General features: G+C 41.7%; 1 protein-coding gene across 2 annotated transcripts; it reads left to right on the top strand.

Annotated features, from left to right (window-relative positions):
- Nucleotides 1-233: 233 nt before the first annotated feature.
- sumf1 (sulfatase modifying factor 1) lies at nucleotides 234-17,067 on the top strand. 2 transcript variants are annotated; one of them, XM_031900077.1, is made up of 10 exons: nucleotides 234-421; nucleotides 452-555; nucleotides 3,811-3,984; nucleotides 4,341-4,415; nucleotides 7,697-7,779; nucleotides 8,394-8,516; nucleotides 9,800-9,914; nucleotides 10,861-10,974; nucleotides 12,667-12,726; nucleotides 16,833-17,067. In XM_031900077.1, exons 1-10 carry the CDS (start codon nucleotides 295-297, stop codon nucleotides 16,929-16,931), a joined length of 1,074 nt encoding a protein of 357 aa, XP_031755937.1. In that variant the 5' UTR covers nucleotides 234-294; the 3' UTR covers nucleotides 16,932-17,067. The 2 variants fall into 2 exon arrangements, with proteins under 2 accessions (XP_031755937.1, NP_001016416.1); NM_001016416.2 differs by having other exon boundaries at nucleotides 285-555.
- Nucleotides 17,068-17,296: the final 229 nt, after the last annotated feature.

Genomic DNA, 17,296 nt, shown 5'->3' with positions numbered 1-17,296 from the left:
CTGCTTATTGGTCATACTTTGCCCCCATAGACTACTTTTTTAGAAAAGAATGATCAATATCAATGGTAGGGCTGAGAGGACATTTACCCAGGGGCCGTTGTGAGGAAAAAATGCATAAACCCCTAAGAACATATGTTATTTTGTATCAGAGTTCCATCCCCAGGGAGGACTCGCTGTTCAGTGCCTTATACATTGAAATAGTTGGACAGAACCGCTTTACTAGAACAGACAGTCATTATAACACGCCGAACTACGGGACTTGGGTCATGTGATTAGTCACATGGCAAACTAAACATGGCTGCGCCCGGCCGGTCAGACTACTCCACTCTCCAGTTACTAGCATTGTTGCTTCCGCTGCTGGGACCGGCAAAGGTTTTAGCTGGATGCGGGTGTGGCGATACCAGCCGAGACGGTCACGGTCATGGACACGGACACGGACACGGACACGGACACGGCGAGGGGTTGGACAGTCCGCACAGAGGCGCTGCCTTCAAATACTCACGGGAGGCCAATGAGCCGGAGCCCGCACAGAAACAGACCCAGGGACGGGAGCAGGTGAGGCAGAGAGAAAGCGGGAGTATGGGAAGGAGTATGGGTCTGTCAGAGAGAGAGGGCTGAGGGCTGTGGGTAGTGGCTCTAGAGAGGCAGAGGCAAGCAGTCTGTGTAAGGTTGGAATGAAAGAGACAAAAAGACATTCATGTTATTAAAGACCCATAGTAGTAACCATAGAAACCGACTGGCTTTATATACTTACAATTGACCTTGCCCTTTAGGGGATGTAAGAGATAGACACAGACCTATGTTACTGTCTACTACTACTACTACAGGTATGGGACCTGTTATTCAGAATGCTCGGGACCTGGGGTTTGCCGGATAAGGGATCTTTCAGTAATTTGGATCTCTATACCATACCTCCCAACATTTGAAAACCGAAAAGAGGGACAAAAAGACTTGGCGCGCACGCAGCGTGGCAAATTTTTTTGACCACAATCACTTTTGTGGTCACGCCCCAATTAACACACCCCATTTTTTTCTAAAAATACTCCTTTTATATAGTTGAAATGGTGGGATCAGATGCAAATGTGCTATACCCTCATACTGTACTACCTAAGGAAAATAAAATAGCAACTCCTACATATAAAATACAAATATAGAGAGAAGGCAGTCAGTTATAATGAGTTCTAACTATCTACCAGTTTTGCCCCCCATACACAGGGGAGACAGTACCCCCCATACACAGTGCCCCCATACACAGTACCCTTTATACACAGTGCCCCCCATACACAGTACCCCTTATACAGTGTGCCCCCCATACACAGTACCCCTTATACAGTGTGCCCCCCATACACAGTACCCTTTATACACAATGCCCCCCCTACAGAGTGCCCTTCATACACAGTACCCTTCATACACAGTACCCTTCATACACAGAGCCCCCCCCCCCATACACAGAGCCCCCCCCCCCATACGCGCTCCGACTCCTTGCGCTGCTTCTCTCCTTATGTGGCTCCTTCTCTGGCGGTCCCTGGCCCTTTTATAAGGTTGTGCCCCATGTGTACGTGTGATGTCATTACTCACGGGCACAACCATATAAAAGGGCCTGGCACCGCCGGAGAAGGAGCCACATAAGGAGAGAATCAGCGCAAGGAGTTGGAGCGCTCAGCTTAAGACCTCTCATCCTGCTGTCGCAGATCGTTCTTACGGAAATGCGGGACATTCAGGGAACTATCCGGGACAGCGGGATGCTGTCCCGCTCAAAGCAGGACAGTTGGGGGGTATGCCATACCATAAGTCTGCTAAAAATCATTGAAATATTGAATAAACCCAATAGGATTGCTTTGCCTCCAATGAGGGTTAATTATATCATAGTTGGGATCACGTACAAGGTACTGTTTTATTATTACAGAGAAAAGGGAATCATTTTTAAAAATTAGAATTATTTGCTTATAATGGAATCTATGGGAGATGGCCTTTCTCTAATTTGGAACTTTCTGGATAACGGGTTTCCAGATAAGGGATCCCATAACTGCACTACTATTACTACTCACTGCTGATTTGTTGCTTTGGGCCGCTGGTTATATAGCAACCTTTGCCCCTTTTATGACATAACCTGCAGACTTAAACCAGATGGCAGTTTATAATGTAAAGAATTTTAGAAAAGAGATTGGAAGAGATAATATGAGAATGGATTCTAAGAAAAAGAGAATGTAATGCAGGACTAGATAGAAAAGTATATGCAGTAGAATATACTGTTTGTGCAGATGCAGTTAGCTTTAGCAACCGATCAGCAGGTAGCATTAACTGGAAGCATACTTACAAGCAAACATTTTATTGGTTACTGCACCTGGGAAAAAAAAAAATATTTCAGGTACATTAGATAGATTCAAGAAATGACTGGATTCGTTTTTAGCAAGCAAGGAAATATAAGGTTACTGATATTAACAAAGTTGACCCAGTAGCTGGGTTGCACTATGAAGCAAGATGAGGTTTTTCTTTGCTTTTTTTTGGGATCAGCTACAACTTGGGATCAGCTACAACTTGGGTCTATATACTTGGGCAAACTTTTTTTTTTTTTTCAAATGATCAGTGCATATCCTGCAAACAGTACAAATGGCACTTTAGTGAAAAAGAGTGCATCCTTATGAATCACTTCATCTGTGCTTATGAGGAGTATGGATGCCATGTGCATAAATGCTTACTTGGAATGATCACTTAGACCCAAGTGTTTTTTTTAATTTTTTTATTTTTAGCACATAACTTTTAGGCTTTGAGTTGGAGTCTAGGCAGACAGCCCTTAGAGGAAGTAATAATGCACAATTCAATTGATTACAGCCATTATTCTGTCTTCTAACAGAGTTGAATGTAACAGTGACCTTATAATGTTTCAGTTATGCAGTTAACAAAAATACGACATATATTAATAAACTGTGACTAGTGGATTGGTAGAACAAAGTTGGTCATACAGTTTGATATTCTGATATTTACTTGTTTGTCGTGGTTGCCAAATGGGTGGATTTGTGCCCAATTTAACCACCCAAGAACTGGTCCAAATTGGGCTGATGGAATTATACAGCGGGCCTACAAAAAGCTGTTGAAAGAGGAGTGCATCAATATGCCGATGCAGACCTTGCCAATAGATGCCACAATATAAGGCTGATTAGTAATTAATACAGCGAATTACTACATGACAGCTAGAAAACCAGTGCAATTAGCATCAGAATGTAACAATTAGCCTTGTAGCCTCAGCTTATACTACAGGCTAAATGCATTTTGTGCTTGATAATTTGCAGCAGCCCCAAAGCTTAGCTTCTCAGCAGCTGCCCAGAGCCCACTGAGCATGTGAGGAGACACTTTCCAAGCTGATGGCCCCCTGTGACAAGTTTAAAGTCCTGGGTCATTAATGCTATTGAGATGCTGAAACTTTAGCCTGGTGCAGTAAGTTCTATATATAAAATATGGCATTTTTAGGGTTTATTTCTCCTTTAACTGCAACTGTATCCAGCTCCATTAGGTGTTAAACAGTTCAGGCTTAAAGCACAAAACACAGATTTTTTTTTGATGTTGCCTTCAGATATTCTCAAGAGGTGCTTTGCTTTCAAGTCCAGCATCAAAATTTTAGATATTTTTCAGCCTTCTCATTAAAATGACCCACAGTCTGTGAACTGCAAAAATAAAGAGGCATCTTGCATTTTGCTGGGTGGTGCTAGGAACCTGTTGCTTTTATAAGCATGTCAAGTCTGTCTATTTTCTTTATGTAAAATGTGCATGCCAGCAACCGTCTTTCCTTTTTTTTTTTTTTTTTTCAAACAGATGGTTCTGATTCCCTCAGGGGTGTTTACTATGGGTACTGATGAGCCCGGTATACCTCAGGATGGGGAAAGTCCTGCTCGCAAGGTGCGCCTGGATTCTTTCTACATGGATACCTATGAAGTTAGCAACCTGGAGTTTGAAAAGTTTGTAAAAGCAACAGGCCATGTAACAGAGGTAAGGAGATTATAAAAATAAATATATAAATTACAGCTATTAAATGGGACATATTGTGTGAAAAACATTATTGTGCCAATACATTGTACTCGTCTAAATATAGAAGGAATGTGATTTAAAAAGTAATGTTTCAGGCTGATTTATTGATAATTTATTTAAAAACCCCACTATTCCCGCCCCAACACATACCTATATTTATTCTACCTGGGGCAGATTACTTGCCCCTGGATATATGAATGGGACTTCAGATGACTAAGAGTTAAAGAGCCAGCCATTGTTCCCAAGAGAGAAACTGACCTTGCTGTGCTTTCATCGAATTATTAGTGCACTAAATTTTTTATTTTCTTTCTTCACAGGCAGAAAAATTTGGTGATTCTTTTGTATTTGAAGGCTTGATTAGTGAAGATGTGAAAAGCACCATCGATCAGGCTGTGAGTTTACCTATTTAATGTACTGTTTCCAGGTGCAGAATCTGTTGTATTTATTAAGCAAACAATACTATTTTCATTTTTGTAATTTCTCTCTGTAGTAATAATACCTTGTACGTAATGGTAACTGTACTACAAAAAATGGTGGCAAAACAATCCTATTAGGTTTTTTTTTCTTTTTAAGTATACCTAGGCCATGGTAATGAAAATAATAAAACTCTTTGGAAAACCCAAGTCCCAATTATTTTTATTAAAGGGGAACTCTAGCTTCCAAACCAGAATTTGTTAAAGAGCCCCCATACAACACAGAAATCCCTAATATATTTATCACTGTAATCTATTCCTTCAAAAAGTATGAATATGTACAATTTTTATATGCTAAAATTCATCTGCAAAACAGTTTTCTGCATCTCTTGAAATCCTGGCAGGGGAGGAGGGACTAAAAACATTGATGTTACAAATTGTCGCCACTTTTCCACAGACTACTGTTACATATTTTTGAGTCTCAAATTAATCAGCTAGATCAACAGCAGGGCAAGGCTTAGATAACTGTAAACCAAACCTTTTTTGGGCAGTCCTATGTAGTTATAGCTCTGAATTGTTGGATTGTGGGAAGGTGTTACAGACAGCATTGGGCAGCGCCATGTCTGACTGATTTATGTTCTCCTTCCTGGCCCAAGGCTGCATAGCCAATTATGCGTCTGGCTCCTGTGTGCTGAGGTAGGAAATCAGGAAATGTTTGGATATTTTATTGATGATTACGCTGTGTAGTAGTGTTGGCTATTGTTCTGCTGCCCTTTAGAGAAGGCGCTCTGCGTATGACTCCTTTACATTCTCTGGCTGCCATGACAGCAGGATTGCCTTTCTATAGTCCTTTGTAGCAACATCCGGTGCTTCAAAAAAAAAAAAAAAAAAAAACATCAATTTATTTATATGTATCATGCAACACTTCAAGGTGAATCTCTTTTCCGCCAACAGCTGCGCGTTGCGTATTATTATACTGACAATTCTGTCTGAGTCAATCTGAGTACAGAATCAGGCATATTAAATACTATCTTTCCCTATAATTAGTGCTTTTCATTGTAGAGCCTGACAATATCCTTTTCACTCTTAACCCTGGTAAACTCCATTTGCCCCTTTGTTGTACGATAATGATATTCTGTAATAAAATCTTTATGTAGTCTGTGTCAGAATATAAGAACAGAAAGAATTATTAAGAGCCTGAAATTGACTCTTTATAATTATAACCTGATAAAGAATAACCTAATTCAGCTGCACTACTTCTGTTTTAATCATTTAACTGTGTTGTTCTGGTTCTTCACCGTATCCCTATAAAGCAGAATGGGACAGTGACAGGCTAAGTCTCTGGTGGAAGGGGCAGCAGTGGAACAGTGGAAGGGAAATTCTAATGTTAAGTCTATAGAGAGCAGTCCTTATTATTTTTTAAAAGATTCAGTGAAAGGCATCCACATTTGGTGGTAGATTTTCAAAGTGGACAAATGATTGAGCATGGCATCAGTAAGCAAATCATTTTGTGGGCAGCGAATCTGATTTTTTAAAAAGGCTTACCTGTGCAGCTCTGTAATCATCAGACCCTGTTTCTTAACCTTGAACCACATAGATATTTTTGGACTACACATTTAGATCTTGAACCTTCATCTTATGTTGAATGCTGAGAATTGTACTCCAGCAACATCTGGAGACTCAAGAAACTGTTCCATTGGGATAGAGACCAACACTGGTTACCCAAGGTTAAGAAACAAAGCCATAGGGATAGATCCAAACATTGGGATCCAAACCCTAAGTTTAATAAATAGCCACAGGGATACAGACAAACACAGAAGACCCAAGATAAAGAAACAGGGCCATAAGGATAGAGGCAAATTCTGGGCACCCACGGTCAACGGACATAGGAATAGTAGTAGTAGATAACACTGGGGAACCAAGGTTCATAAACAGGGCCATAGGGATAAAGACAAACACTAGGGACCCACAGTCAAGGAGATTTTCCATAGGGATAAAGACAAGCACTGGGTACCCACAGTCAAGGAAATTGGCCATAGACTTAGAGACAAACACTGAAGACCCAAGGTTCAGAAAAAGGGCCAAAGGGATTAAGACAAATATTGGGGACCCTAGGTTACAAAACAGGGCCATGGGATTGAGACAAACACTGGGGACCCAATGTTAGTAAACAGGGCCATGGGGATATAAGCAAACAATAACAATAATAGAGGTAAACACTGGGACCCTAAGCCACCCCAAGAGCACCCACCTTAGTTTCACACCACTTACAGCTGGCACGCATGCATTGCGTCGCATTTATTTTATTAAGTGCAAGTTGAAGGCTGCAGGGAGTGGACTTGGGCTGGCAGGGCTCACTGTTTTTTTTTTTTTTTTTTGGTGGTCTGCCGGCCCAGTCTGACCCTGGCTAAGGTGGAAAACTTATGGATCACCCTATGTGCTGTAACCCTAATAAGCAATAAATGTTTCTGTTGAACTAATGATGGATCAAAGGATTCTATTGACGGGTAAAACAAGCTTTAGCCACAGCGCCACCTTGTCTAAAGCATTTTCAGCTTTTGGTTTTTGGCTGGCATTAGGCAGAGATTATAACTCACATTAGTGTAATTTTGCATCATGCTAGCATGAAATACTGTACTGACAGCTTGGGTGAGATATAGTCTGCTATAGATATATACACTTCTTTCTACTGATTCCCATCTTGCACAGTCTGATGGAACTGTCCCTTAACACTTCACTGAATTTCTCACGTTCATTGCTCACAAGCTGAGCTCAAAATACGTGGCCCACATCTCTCAGCTAATTATCATTTGTGCTAATTGGATGCAAATCAATTATCAGGCAGGTATTCTGATGGGACAAACAGAAAAGTGGAGTGTTAACCCTTACGCAGTAGCAGTGCTGAAATGCATTGCATCCTGGAATCTAATGTACAGCCGTGACAATAATCTATTTCTACACAGCCATGTTCCTATAGTCACAAATTGGGCGCGTGTGCTAAATATGGCACGACTGTCACTTATAATGGAATTATTTGGGTGCATGATTCATTTTGCTCTGACGGGAATAGGAGAAATCCATTTCAGGCCTGTAGTGAATGTTCAGGCATGACAGATTGACAGTTTGTGCTGAAGGGCATTTTGCTCTTGATATGACGGGATAGAGATTGATTGTGACCTGGCCCCTTTAACACCTGAGAGGCCTTTGAGGGGTAGATGTTGACAGGATCTCTCTTCGTAATGTCATTACCTTCTCTTTAGGTTGCTGCTGCGCCCTGGTGGCTTCCTGTGAAAGGAGCTGACTGGAGACACCCTGAAGGGCCAGACTCTAACATCTTAAACAGGTACAGTGTTTTTCCCAGAATTCCATTGTAATTGTAACATCTGCAGACCAGTGCAATTTTTGCACTGGTTAGTAAACAGCACACATTGACATGAAATTTGTGCCTGCATTGTAAAGGGAGATATTCAGGGATGACATGGACATAAACAGACTTAGCACAATAGCACATTTAATACACACTGCTCAAAGGGAATTGTACTTGCCACCTCCTCAAGGCATATACGTAGGTATAGAACTGCCTTGTGTCTCAGTCACAGCACCAAGCACAATTGGCACCAGTGTAATCCCTAGACACAAGTGCTTTGTGGCATTATAGGGCACTTATTTCTCACTGTGGGGCAGTTTCTTCTTACCAGGGGCACTCCAGCGATTAGGTGTGCAATTTGCCTCAGACATCACTCTCTCCCATGACTCTGACTCCCATGATAGAGGTAACATGAATCATACTCAAGTAACTGTCACCTGTGTGGTGCAAAAGGACTGCACAGTATCCCCGTAACATCCATGGAAGAAAAGAGTGAAGGCCAGACAATTGTGTCTTAGGCTGCTCAATGACTCTCTTGCTTCTTAGATGCCATCGGTGACTAAATGGCTCTAATTTGTCTTATGTTACAGGATGGATCATCCTGTTCTTCATGTGTCCTGGAACGATGCTTCTGCCTTCTGCACCTGGGCGGGTAAGCGCCTTCCGACAGAAGCTGAGTGGGAATATGCCTCCCGTGGGGGACTTGAGAACAGGTGAGCTAAAGGTAATGAGTGCACAGGTGTGACCGCCCTCTGGTTTCACATGCAGAACACATTTTTCAAATACCTTTATGTTGAAATCCAACTGCAAAACAGTTCTTCTCTTTTTGCATCATTTGAAAACCTGGCAGGGGAGGAGGGACTAAAACATTGATGTTACAAATTGTAACAACTTTTCCAGCTTACAGGCAGCATGCCAAAACTATGTAACTCACAGTACATTGCACTGTGATGTTCCTTTTCTTATTGACATCATTTGTGCAGGGAATTGGCAGATTTGGAAGATGGAGGCTGAGGACAGTTGACTACTGCAATTTTATTTTGAGTCTCAAAGTAGCCAGCCAGATTCGCAGGAGAACATGGGCCTAGGCTTAACCATATTATTAGTTTAAAAATCATAAACAGGCTGCATATTTTTCAAATGATGTATATTGCAAAATTGCTTGAAATTATATTTACTTTTCAAAAAGCTTAAGCTGTGTTTTGGTGGAGATACCCTTTAATGGAAAATTTAGGATAGAGTTCACCAACTTGCCTTAGAAGGCCTTATAATGGCATAGTATAGCTCCCAGTCCACAACGTGTATGTGTATTCTGGTTGAATTATCCTAAATAATATTATGTCCTATATATTCCATGGACATTGGTCTGTTTCTTTGAGTGGGCAGATTTTAACGAGTCAGTATGACATGTTGGCTTTTGCCTAATATGCCATATGCTCATATCATTTGCAGGCCAAAGAGATGAATAAGGCCATTTTTATATTGCTATGATTGTGCGAGCCAGTGCCCCAAATGATCTGAACACAGAAACCAAAAGGATGTGGCTACTCCACTCCACTTCCTTATCTGCCAATCATGCGCTGATTAAAGAAGTAAGGAGGACAAGTCTAGTTCAAAACTAAAGCAACTAAATTTCTACCCATGATATCTAACGCACAAAGATGGCTTAGAGGCTAGCTGTCTCCCAGACGCATATCCTTCTGGATTCTCTAAAGATGCTTCATGTACTGACTGGGCAGATTTGATAACCTAAAAATATATGCCTCTCATGCACGGTTGTAGTTTCCATAACAACCAAAGGTAGAAACAAACAATGCATTTAAGGAATTTAATCATCTTTTTGGAAAGATATTTGACTGGCCAGTTGAAGCTGAAAGAGGATAGGGAAACATAGAATACATGCAGTAGGGCAGGCAGTCACAAATGATGACTAAATTGACACAAAATACGTACTTTTCAATGTATTCTGATCTGCTTCCTTTTTTTATAATTATAGGCTTTTTCCGTGGGGGAACAAGCTGGAACCAAAGGGAGAACATTATGCGAATGTCTGGCAGGGGGAATTTCCAACCCAAAACACTGGAGAGGACGGCTATGTGCAGACTTCACCTGTGAGTGCCAGATGACTCCTTGTACCAGTTTGCATTTGTGGGTTCATTAGGGACTAATTTATATCATTATTATACTGGCAGCAAAGGAGGTCCTTCTTAGTATGCACAAATTCAAGGGGTGTTTCACCTTTATGTTCCTAGCAACTTTACAATTATTCTTCATTATTATAGTTTTTTAATCATTTGCCTTCCTTTTTTGCATTTTTCTAATTTTCACATGTGGGTCACTGACCCTGGCACACACAAATCTATTGCTCTCTGAGGCTACAATTTTATTGCTTATCTTTCTATTCCATCCTTCACCTTTTTATATTCTAGTCTCTCATTGAAATCAATCTTTGGTGATAACTGAAAGTAACTCACCAACCACAAAAAAAATAAAGAAAAACTAAAACCAATTGTAAATTGTATCAGAATATCACTGTTTCCATCATACTAAAAGTTGATTTGAAGGGTAAGCACCCCTTTAATGTAAATTGTAATGGGGTTTTATTGCTAGTATGCAGCTTTTGTTTTAACTTGTCCTATATTTGGGCTTAATCAGCTAGAGGGCTATCCGTGGGCTGTATGTGGCCACCCAACCTGCTAACTAATTATACTGAACTAGAAGACTAGGTAATAACAATGTTACCTACGAACCAAAATTGCAAATAGCCACCCCCGGCATACAGGCCCTGACAGACACAGGAAGAGATATTCCGCTGGCAATAAAGTGTCCCATTTTTTAGGGCACTTGTGTTTTGGGGGTGGCTATTTGCAATTTTGGTTTGCTCACATACAGCATTTACTAGTCACCTGTTTAAAAGCAAGCATCTTATTGGTTGCTATGAGTTACTGCTCCTGGGCAAACCTAGTGCCTTTTATTACATATGGGGGTTAATTTTAACTATCTACAACTGGTATGTGTGATCAGGGCCTCATGCTTTATACTGTATTGTCTCTGCAGGTAACCGCTTTCCCAGCCAATGGTTATAGCCTATATAACATGGTGGGAAATGCTTGGGAGTGGACATCCGATTGGTGGGACACTCATCATACAGCAGATGAGACTTACAACCCGGTGAGTATTCTACAGTAGAAAGAATGCCAGGTTTCTCTTGCCAAAATAATGCCAGTGTAAAAAGCTTTACTTCCCATCATAGAGTTAAGCCAGTGTATGCAGTCTAGGCAATGATAACATCAGTCAGCTCCCATAAGGTGATCAGCTGCCTGCAATACATCTCTGTTACTGCGGGCGACTAAGCTCCCGAAAAGCCTTTCCACCAGCACTAATGGGAATCATGGGTGGAAAGGCCTACGCATCGCTTCGGCTTTCCAAAATCGTGCATAGTTTCCTCTTTCAGGCAACTTGGTGTGACCAGAAAGCCGAAGCGATGTGTAGGCTGCTGGAAAGACTTTTTGGGGAGATTAGTCACCTGTGGTATCAGAGATCTGTCGCTGGCAACTAATCTCCCTGTCGGACATTACCCTTAGAAGGTAGTATCACATGTTTGCTCTCATCTGTTCTTCCATCCTGAGAAAATAGAGACTTCCAGAAGGCTCAAGGTTTTAGGTTGGTACAATGAGATTTTTTTTTTTTAAATGCTCTTTAAACCATTCTCCTTGTGTGGGAGCCGTGGAAACAATGTGTCTGAATCACTAATTATTGTTGAGAATCCTCTCTGCCCCCTCATTTCCTCATACTGTGCAATCTGTATTCAGAGCTATTGCTAGCAGCTGCATAAAGCCTTCTCCTTTTGTCCTTAGATTTCCTTAACCTTTTCAGTGCTGCAGGGGACTTGTCACTTAGCCAGATTACCTACAGCAACTTAGCCATATTACCTGCCGTTATACATAACCCAGAAAAGAAAGTCAAACATTTTACAGAAGCCATTCATTCTGTTTTGGTATTGATGATACTAAGACTTCCACGGTAAAAGGCATTGTTTGTTAACCCCACAAATCGCTTGCATCCGTGGGGTTTCAGTGCAGCTTGCCCTTTGCACACTGTAGAATCCTGGACAAGGTGCAAAATGCAGCAATGAACTTAACACCTGTCATAGATGGGCAGTAAGTACAAGGCACCCAGCATCTTTGTGCCTCCTAGTCTGTGTGTCAGTGACATGAAAAGTAGCGGCATCCAAGGGGGCACTTATGTACCATGCTAGCCTGCCTCTCCTGTATATATTCTTTGCATTCCGTTCTGAAGCACACAGGCCAGTGCCTATGGAACCGCTTGAAGGGTGCACATTGAAAAGAGCAAAGGGATGCTCACCAACCACAGTCTAATATTCCTAGTAGACATGCCCATCTTTTTCTCCATCCTGGGTGGCCACATATAGCTTTGTGTCCATTTTGCGTCCCAGGGCCCAAAGTGTGTAAGATCACAAGTACCTGCTCTGTAAAAACATAAAACTGGTGCAAGCTGCACTATCTGCTATCTGCCAAAAGTAAACCGAAACCTGGGTTTATACTTAATGCCATAGGCTGCTTTTGATGCAACTCCCCACCCCAGGATGGTGCAAGGATCGCTGGTCCTATCTCAAGTCATTCGTTCTGAAAGTTAGATTGAAATGAATTGGTTCTGTAGTCATTTACAAGTTAAAAATATTGTGAATTTAGTCATTTTGTAAATATGTATTTGTAAATATAGTTTCATTTCAAAGTCTGTGAACCAGCTGTTGGCTAGCATGACTGAGAGTTTGTTGCAAAAATATATAGAGAAAGTATGTAAGCAGGAGAAGAATTATACCAGTTGTGTTTTACTCTGCAGAAAGGTCCTTCTACGGGAAAAGACAAGGTGAAAAAAGGAGGCTCATACATGTGCCATGAGGTGAGTGCCAACTGACCAGTTCTATTGCTTATGATGGGTTATCATGGGGCCAAATTGTTAAGAACAATGTTGGGTGACCAGATCACCCTACACATCTCAAACATTCAGTTAGCAGAGCTGAACTGTTTGCAATTTATTTTAAATGCATTAGTGCTGCCCTGCAACATGTATATTTTAGATGCGTCCCTGAATTTTCAAGTGATCTGGTCATCCTAGAACTGTGTTATATGCTTAGGATTCTGTGGGTTGCAGTCCAGGAGGATTGAAATATTCACATTTATAGCTTGTCCTATGCAAACAACTGGAAAGATTTGGACTGTGTTCCTGCAGCACTGGCCCTAATGTGTATTACAGTCGAAAGGAAATCTTGCCCACTGAAGTGAATAATGCAGGGGAGGGGGCGGGGGTTACCCATGCATCTGTCCACAAGGCAACAAGCTCAGAAAGCACTCATGTGTGTTTCTCCTTATGATAGTTGAACCTTACTGCTGCTATATGTCTGCATGAGGCCAAAATGATTGAAGCCTTTTCCTACTTACCCTATGTGTATAGGGTACCCCGTGTTCTACTTGCGCTGACCCTGAATGGCAGCAGGGCAGAATATAGAACAAATAAAGCAGCAGCAAGAGTATTAGGGTGTCTGATCAAGCAACATGTACCTGGGTGTATATAATGGTTGTATTTGAGACTGGTGGTAAAGAAAGCATAATAATACTTTAGTAATCCAGTAATTTACATTTAATTCTGCAGGGTTATATTTTTTACTTTCTCTGAACAAATGGTTAAGGGCAATGGCTAATGTGGGTCAGGTAATTCCCATACAAATGCATAGAGGCTGATTCTAAGCATGTCACCATCCCCCCCACAAAGCGGAACCATATGTACTTCTCTGAAGAGCTGAAAACGCTTGGGCAACCAAAGCCTTGGCTTGTAGCTTTGATGGCTTTATTGGTTGATTGGATTTACAGTACAGCACCAAGGTATGAGACCTACAGTACTATATGTGCGCAACACCCATCTCTAAAAACTTGATGCCCAGCAAGTCCTATAAAGGTATCCCCTATACTGCCATTATCTTCCTGTTATGTCTAGAATTAACATGGTTGAGCCTTTAAAATCCTAAGCTTGCTCTTGCAATTGGGTAAATGGCCAGCCAGATCCTGTGCTCTGCCAGCAGCTATATCATTCATAGCTCTAATCGGCAGCAATTTCCTCTTTGGAGCAGTGGGAAGTAAACACACAATGTGGAGATGTGCGAGGAGACAGATAAATGACCGTATACTGCACAGCCTCGGGGAGCTCCTATAGAAAGGATGCTTGTGCCGGATTGCAAATCATCTGACATCGCACAGTTAATTTTAGCTTTCTAATCACTACTCTGCTGGATTTCTAGTCCTGCCCCAATTCTGCTCAACAGGAAAATTACTACATCAGCTCTCTTCAGGTCTGATACTGTTGGCTTGCTTCAGAGACAAAGAGAGCTTAACATGGGATGTCAGGCAGCCCAAATCAGTTCTTTCTATCTGTACAAGTATGTAAAATATGCTTGGTACAGAAAAATATTTTAAAGGATAAGTAAACCTTTATAAAATTGATCAGAGTGCTGTATACTGTTAATATAATATTGTTAATATTGTTACTGTTAATATAATTTAAAAAAAAAAAAAAAAAAAAGAATAATTGAACTTGATGGACCTATGTCTTTTTTCAACCCAACTTACTATGTAACTGTGTTTAAACTGCCACCTACTGGTCAGTTTTCTACCATAGTTCAGTCAAAGAACTTGCCAGAAGAAAAAAAGAGAACTGTTGTGATGTTCCTCTGTTTTAGGAAAGATGTGAGCACACAGGGTCGGACTGGGCCGCCGGGACACCGGGAAAAATCCCAGTGGGCCCCAGCGGCCCAGTCCGACCTTTGCCGGCGCTCCCCCTACTGACTGTTCCTCCCCGACGCGTTCAATTTATACGCGCTCGGGGAGGACGTCAGGCGGGGGCCCTGCGGGGGGGTTAGGGGACGCGGCTGGGGCACCTGCAGGGCCCCTGGGGCGGGAGCCCCGGTGGGCCCTGCACCCCCCAGTACGACCCTGTGAGCACAGTTGAGGTTGTGGTGTGTCAGCTCTTTCAGAACTACAATTCCCTTCATCCTCCAATAGTGCAGTAGCTAGGAGACTAGGGTTCAGACATCCCTGACATCTTGCTTTTCTGCAAATGTCCTGGGTCAATCTTCTCTTTACATGTACTGAGACCAAGTTTTTTTTACTTGTATTTTCTAGAGAGCTCCCATTTTGTGTTAAAAAGATTAAAGTTGCCATACACTTAAAGGGGAGACATTAGTAAAATAGTTTTCCCCAATCAGAGATGCAGGTTAATACAGGCCCACACTCTGGATGGGGGAAACAATGCTATTTGAGCCAGAAAATGTCGCTAGTGTAGGCTATGCCACCCACACTGGGTGGGAGCTTCTGGTTTGGGCAGCCATGCTGGGACTCTAAGCATGTGAATAATGAGTATCCCAACTAGCTCACTGTATTCATACATGTGACATGGGATCTTAGGAAGAATTCTCCAGTTTTGTGTCACACACAGGCACATAGTGAGGGAGGCAGGCTTATTATGTGCATATGTCTGACCGTGCATGTCCACCTACACTGAGGAGCACCCTACCGGTGAGGGTGGCATAGCTCACGCTAGGAGCATTTTCAGACTGAAACAATGTTCCCCCTACTGGCACCTCTACTGGGGGAGGCAGTTTTACTTGGATAGGTGCCCTTTAAATAGACACTTGTTTAGTGAGGTCAACTAAGGAGCGGCTTTGCCTCACTGGGTCAATATTAGGCTGATCCAGTCATTGGGATGGGAACCAGCGATTGCATCATACTGCAGGCCAACAGGGACCCATTGGGCAAGAACCACATCAACGTGCCAGTGCACTTGTCACCAGATGTTCACATCTGACATACAGTATATCTGCCCACACATGGGCCAATAAATTGTTAACTGTGTCTGGAGGGGCAGAACCTCAACTTTTATCAGCCCATGTATTGTCAGCATTAGCCGTTTTTTTTTTTGTTTTTTTTTTTGCAGGCTCCTCTGGAAGTAGAGTTCTATAGAGTAACACTGCTGAACTAATAACCTTCACAAATTTAGCAGCGACTCCAAAGCTCAAAACACCGGAATATGGGATATAAATGTGATGCATCCTTTATTTTAAGAGATCTCTGTTCCTAAAATATCTTATAAATGAGCACGGAAAGAGATATACCCCTGAGGGAATAAAGGTTAATTGAAGCTCCCCTGCTGGGCGACTTTAATGTGGAATTAAATTGATGATTGATTTGAAAAATAATAATCTTAAAATAATCATTTAGGCAGTGCTATTCTAAGATGCTTTGAATTTAAACTGTCTTGTTGCTATGGTCCCAAGTGAATGTCAGGATGGAGGATGAATAAAAGAGGGTCTCAACTCTAAGCGATGATAATGGAAATTTAAACCTTCCAAATCAAATGAAATTCACTTTTGATCATATTATTGATTATTTTTCCTAGTTATAAAGATATTAGCAGTTTTTACTGATAAAATTTTGAAACAGTGCCACCTGCTGTTCAATTTGGTTAAGCAGCCACGATTGGCATAGTGAGCAGAGGAACATCTTGTGATTACACCATGATCACCCCATGTGATTCTACCTTTTCTTCTAAATCAGTGGAGCTGTTTATTTTTATAGTAGCCTTGTACCTGCAAGTTGCTGGATATATTGTTTGTACTTTCTTTCAAGCTTAACTTCCCCTTTAAAGGCTGCAGAATGATCGTCCCCAGGCATTTGCTTTGCGTTAGTAAGGCTGATATGTAAGATTCCCCGAGAGTCTTGGGCAATACTGTAAATGTTGTGAAAGCACCCAAAGCAGCAATTTGAACTCCATAACACACGTTATTTATATCTGTATGACTTGGCTGGGTGGGTTAAATGGTTTAGAGCTAGTTTTACATTTCCAAGAAAAAATCTATTTATATTTGAGGAAGTGGGTAAGACTGAGACTGTACAGCTGTGGCACGTTAGCTGGGTTTTGATTGGCCTGCACACCCTCTCATTGCTTCTTGGTTTCAGTCCTACTGCTACAGGTATCGCTGTGCTGCTCGAAGTCAGAATACACCTGACAGCTCGGCCTCTAACCTGGGATTCCGCTGCGTGGCGTCGGCTCCGTGACCACTGCAAAATGACCTGAGCAGGAAGGAACTCCCAAGACCTTGTGAAAACAAAAATTTCAATGACATTCCTTGTCCTTCATAATAAGAATGAACACAAAATCCTATTTTATTAATAAAATTATTTTTGTGATTGAGTTTGGCTTTTAGGTTTATTCAGTACCATGCCAAAGGCGTGCAGTCTAGGAATCATGGCTTCTGTGGGTCGTACTGCTTATTATAACCCACAGGGCGATTAGTGAAAGTCAGATTGGGATGTGGGGCACAGCATCAGTGTTCCTCCCATTCTTGGAACAGTCTTAGCAAAAATAAACTGGTCTGGAAACCCACATGTTCTTTTAATGGAGAACTAAAGCTGAATTTTAA

Source organism: Xenopus tropicalis, chromosome 4, assembly GCF_000004195.4.
Source record: "Xenopus tropicalis strain Nigerian chromosome 4, UCB_Xtro_10.0, whole genome shotgun sequence".
In the NCBI taxonomy this organism is placed as follows: domain Eukaryota; kingdom Metazoa; phylum Chordata; class Amphibia; order Anura; family Pipidae; genus Xenopus; species Xenopus tropicalis.
Note: the sequence above shows the minus strand (reverse complement) of the source record. Positions and strands in the feature narration are given on the sequence as shown.